The sequence below is a fragment of the Propithecus coquereli genome, unplaced genomic scaffold (genome assembly GCF_000956105.1).
Source record: "Propithecus coquereli isolate 6110/MARCELLA unplaced genomic scaffold, Pcoq_1.0 Scaffold45, whole genome shotgun sequence".
Classification (NCBI taxonomy): Eukaryota; Metazoa; Chordata; class Mammalia; order Primates; family Indriidae; genus Propithecus; species Propithecus coquereli.
Window position 1 is genome coordinate 7,695,454 of NW_012150285.1, and position 4,589 is coordinate 7,700,042.

At 38.0% G+C, this 4,589-nt stretch overlaps 1 protein-coding gene across 1 annotated transcript in view; it reads left to right on the forward strand.

Moving 5' to 3' along the window:
• The window catches only part of MPP7 (membrane protein, palmitoylated 7 (MAGUK p55 subfamily member 7)), a 153,941-nt gene that overhangs the window by 27,373 nt on the left and 121,979 nt on the right, over positions 1–4,589 (forward strand). Inside the window, exon 2 of the mRNA XM_012654848.1 lies at positions 155–273. Within this exon, the coding sequence (XP_012510302.1) occupies positions 155–273 (119 nt within the window). The remainder of the gene's footprint in view (positions 1–154; positions 274–4,589) is intronic.

The window sequence follows — 4,589 nt, forward strand, 5'->3', positions numbered from 1 at the left end:
CTTCCTTTGCTTTTTTGGAGAAGTGTTTTGCTTGATGGCCCAGAATACAGACCCAGTAAAAACGACATGTTCCAGCTGTCATTTACACACACCTTCAGTGAAATTAATGAGATCACTCTAAGATTACGCTCTGTGTTTTATTTTCATTTTATAGGTCTGTATGAGCTGTTGACTGCTCTGCCAGCCCAGCTGCAGCCACATGTAGATAGCCAGGAAGACCTGACCTTCCTCTGGGATATGTTTGGTGAAAAATGCCTGCATTCACTGGTAAAGGTAAACCACGCTGATGTCAGATTCTCTTTGCGAAAAAACATATGGAAAAATATTTTGAGCCCCATCTAGTAAACCAGAGATCAAATTGTTGCTGTCTGAAAACAAAACAGCCTTGTTCCATTTCACTGACGGGTATGGAAGTTGTTAAAGATTCTACCAAAAATACATAGATGATTTCACTTAATGGTGGTGATCTGGCTGTGCATACTAATGTAGCAACCATGTGGTCGCCCTTGTTTAGAAAAAGAATATGAAATAGCAGCAGGAAAGTTTAGACTGCTTTATGGTCAACATTCATGAGCTGGAATTTAACTTAAATAAACGTTCACAGCAAAAATTAGAAGGAATATATTTTCTGAGGTCAAGGATGGCAGAAGTTCAGTAGCCACGTTAATTTAAAATAATTTCCTTTAACAAAGTCAACTGAAATTCTAGTAAGTTGTTTCTTTTATTGGCACAATTCCATTGAAATGGTATTTTGTATATAAATACACTGAAGCTAAATACGAATAAAAACAGTTTTTGGAGACAGTTTTAGTAAAGCATCATGCCGTGAAAATGATCACCCAGCAGAAATCAGGTCTTGCCATACAGCAGCACTGGGAGTGATCAGAAGTCTTAAAATAGTAAAATGAGAACAAGAAGCTTACTGGAAAATATGCCACTCTTGCTTCTGGAAATATGAATTGCATTTTCTCTCATCTAACTCAAGCTGAAAGAAATTTAGAGTCTTACTTGAGTCTGTAGGAGGTAGAAACTTATGCCTCATCAATATCCAGACCTATGTTTAATTCACCTCAATTTGTTATGGTTGTTTGTCATAAGAGGCTTTTAAATGATGTATGGTATTTGAAAATGAGCACCTTCTGAGTTGCCGTTGCTTCACAGACAGGAGAATTCTTATATAATTTTTTCTTATCAAATTTACTGAAATTTGTGTGCTTCAAGTAGTGACAATTCTTAAGTGAAAGTGTTGATATGTGACATTTCCCTAGCAATATATTTAAAGACTACAACATTTTAGTTGTTCATTTCCTAATTTTTTTCATAACAGTATAATTGCCAAGGTATCCTTGTGCTCTGAATAAGTTTAGGTACTTTAGTTGCCATCTTGGAGGTTATTAGAAATGGTTTTGGGATTATAACTGATGAAGTTTCTGACTCAGTGGGGCAACCATAAAAATATCCTTATTTTGGATGTGTGGAAGTTGAATAGCTGTGACTTTGTTTTAGATTGAGTTGATCTTTTAAAAGAAGGAATAAAATGTACTTGAAGTGGAACCACCATCCCTACTCATTAAATAAGCATGCCCCAAACAACGGATGCAAGTTTGTATTTATTTATAATGTAGCTACTATCTCGTGTCCTTACATATAAAATGAAAGTTATGATACCTGTTGACAAGGTTGTTTGTGAGTTTCAAATAAAATAGTGAAGATCTAAGTTCTTTGACAATTACATAGGTTAGGCAGGCATTATTAAATATTGAGGAAAAAGTTAATTATCATAGCATGTGAAGGACCAGAAAAAAACTGCAGAGATGGTTGTTATTTCTATTAAAAGAATAAAACTAATGTATAAAACAATTCTTAGTTACACTGGCTTGAACTTTAAGCTTAGGCTGTTTTTCAAAGTATGTGTCGATAATAAGTGGTCGACTAGCATACTATGATACTGATACCTGGTTTCATAAAAACAGTGAAACAAACTCATGCTGCTAGTATTTAGATAGCACAATAACACATGTATTAATACTATTCCGAATATTTTTCGGTAATTACTATAAAATGTATTTTTAAAACTAGTTTTATTACATACCTCTAGAACATTCTCAATTTCTTAATAGTTTCTCCCACCTCCAACTTTTAACAGATGCGGACCTCAAGTGTGTCCTTTGACTGACCCATTCTATTAGTTTTCAAATATGTAAAGTCTGCAATGCCTCCAGGAGGCAGGCTCATGGGATTGCAGCTTTAAGGAGCTGGAGCAAACCGCTTAACTGTATTCCAAGTGCATCTATTTAAGATCGCAGGAGAGAAGCCTTCAGCTTTTGTACATAAATCTTGGTAGAGCGAAAGAAATTTGTTTGAAAAGATTTAGTTTTAGAGTGAATCAAAATGTGCTTTGGTTTTATGCTCTTTTGCCTGCAGTCGAAGCTGTTTTAGTGTGTGATTTAGAACTGGGTGAACACACAACTTGATTTCATTCCAGCACAGAATTTTCGTTGTCATCATCTTATTTCATGTTAAAAAAAAAAAAAAAAAAGCGGTTGAAAATCACCACGCAGTTTTCAATGTATGTAACTCTTTGGTCTAATGTAGAATATACTTAAGAAGGGGCAGCTTGGCAGTGCGGCAGGCCCGGCATGCCACCCTGGGACAGTGAGCCACGCCCTGGCGGGAATGCTGTAGAAAGTGAGCTTGTCACTGGAAAGGAAATGTGATGGTCCTGTAGGGTGTTAGCTGAGGATATATGTGTTTTTTAATTTTCAAATAGAAAAGTTGAAGAATAATAAAAATGGTAAACACGAGACTTTAAAAGTATCAATCAAAAGGAAGATGATACTGAGAGAAAACCTGGGAAATACCACGTGTAGGGATGCAAAGGTGCAGTGTATGAGGGCGGTGATGCAGGGCCGTTAGAGTTCACATGGCCCAGTTGGGGGACAGACCACCAGCAAAGGTACAGCCACACCTTGGACCCTTCTCGTGCCAATATGTAGGACCATGAAGTAAATATTTTACATCCTAACCTCGCTTATAGATTTATCTTCTACTCCTGTTTTTTTCCTATTGAGATCGCTTTACTTACTTAAAATTTCATTTAATCGTATGTATTTTTGTAATCTGGCTTAACTTCATTTTAGAACAAGATACAGCATAAAGACTTGCTTAAATATTGTATTTCTTTTAAATAAGGCTATAGTTCTGTTTCCTTAAGAAATTCTTGTTCTTAACTCACAATTGTATCGGATTTCTAGGATCAGACTATCAAATTGTTTAGCACCTTTTACATAGTTGCGTATGACTCCCCCTACCCTTTAAAATAGTTATATATGTTAATATGTATGGGGGCAGGAGGAAAAAAAGTAGTAATCTGAATTTTATCCTTTTTGGGATTTTAAAGAATTTCAACAAACACAAATTGATATTTTCAAGAAAATTTTCCCCATGCAATTGTATTATTGTGTGTATTTCTGTGACTTCAGTCTTAAGGGAGTAATGACACGTACTCAGCTAGACCCTTATAACGTTTAGTTACATAGTTTTATCTTTGGTTGTTAATTGAAGGGCCGATTCATACTTTTTGTTGAGTACTTTCCTCTAGGCCAGTGACTATATGGACAGCTGGGACCAAAATGTCCAACATGGCAGGCCATTCCCTGGCCTGTGCAGTCTCCAGTCCCGCTGAGGGTGTGTAGATGAGGGGATGGACAGTTTCCATATTCCGTGATAGGTCATATTTGGAGCTTTTTATGAGAGGCACAAGGTACCTCACAATGGCCTCAGAGAAGGGCTCTGGAGGACTTGTTATCTCAGGCTGGGATCTGCATGCTGGCCAGGAGTGGCTCAGGTTGGGATTTCTGGTATGGATCAGGATGGGGGAGGTCAGGCAGAAGGAGTGACATAGCGAGCACCTGGCAAGATTGGGCATCTACAATCAACACAGAAGGTGGATGAACTTCACCCTAAGACAGTGGGAGCCATTGCATTGAAAGGTTTCAAGCAGGGGAGTGAAGATACCAGATTTTTATTTTCCAAGTAAGTTGGTGTAATCTGGGTGTGGTGGCCCATGTCTGTAGTCTCAGCTACGCGGGAGGCTGAGGCAGGAGGATCACTTGAACCCAGGAGTTCAAGGCCACTGTGGGCAACATGGTGAGACACTGCTATTAATATTAATAAAAATAAAATTAAGATATTAAAGAAGAGTAAATTAGTGTACTGTGGAGATTGGATGGGACATGAGATTTCCAGGTGAGAGATGATGGTAGCAAAGTGCAGGGAGACGGGAGCTGAGTTTGGTTTGAGACGGGGAGCCTAGAATTCAGCCTGTGCTCTCCGGCGCGTGTGCTGTTTACTAACATCGAAGCTTCTCCTGCCGTGTGATCCAACAGCTGGTGTTTATTCCAGGCCACTGGGGGTTTAGAGAGGGCAACAGGAGACCTTTATAGTCAACCTGAACATACAAGCCCTAAGGTACCAGGTACCAGTTCTTACATATTTTTATTGTCTCTTCAGAGGAAATGAGAGGTGATTTTAGTTTTTTCCATGTTTGTTTGGTATTTGGAGCATAATCAAATAGATCATAATATAAT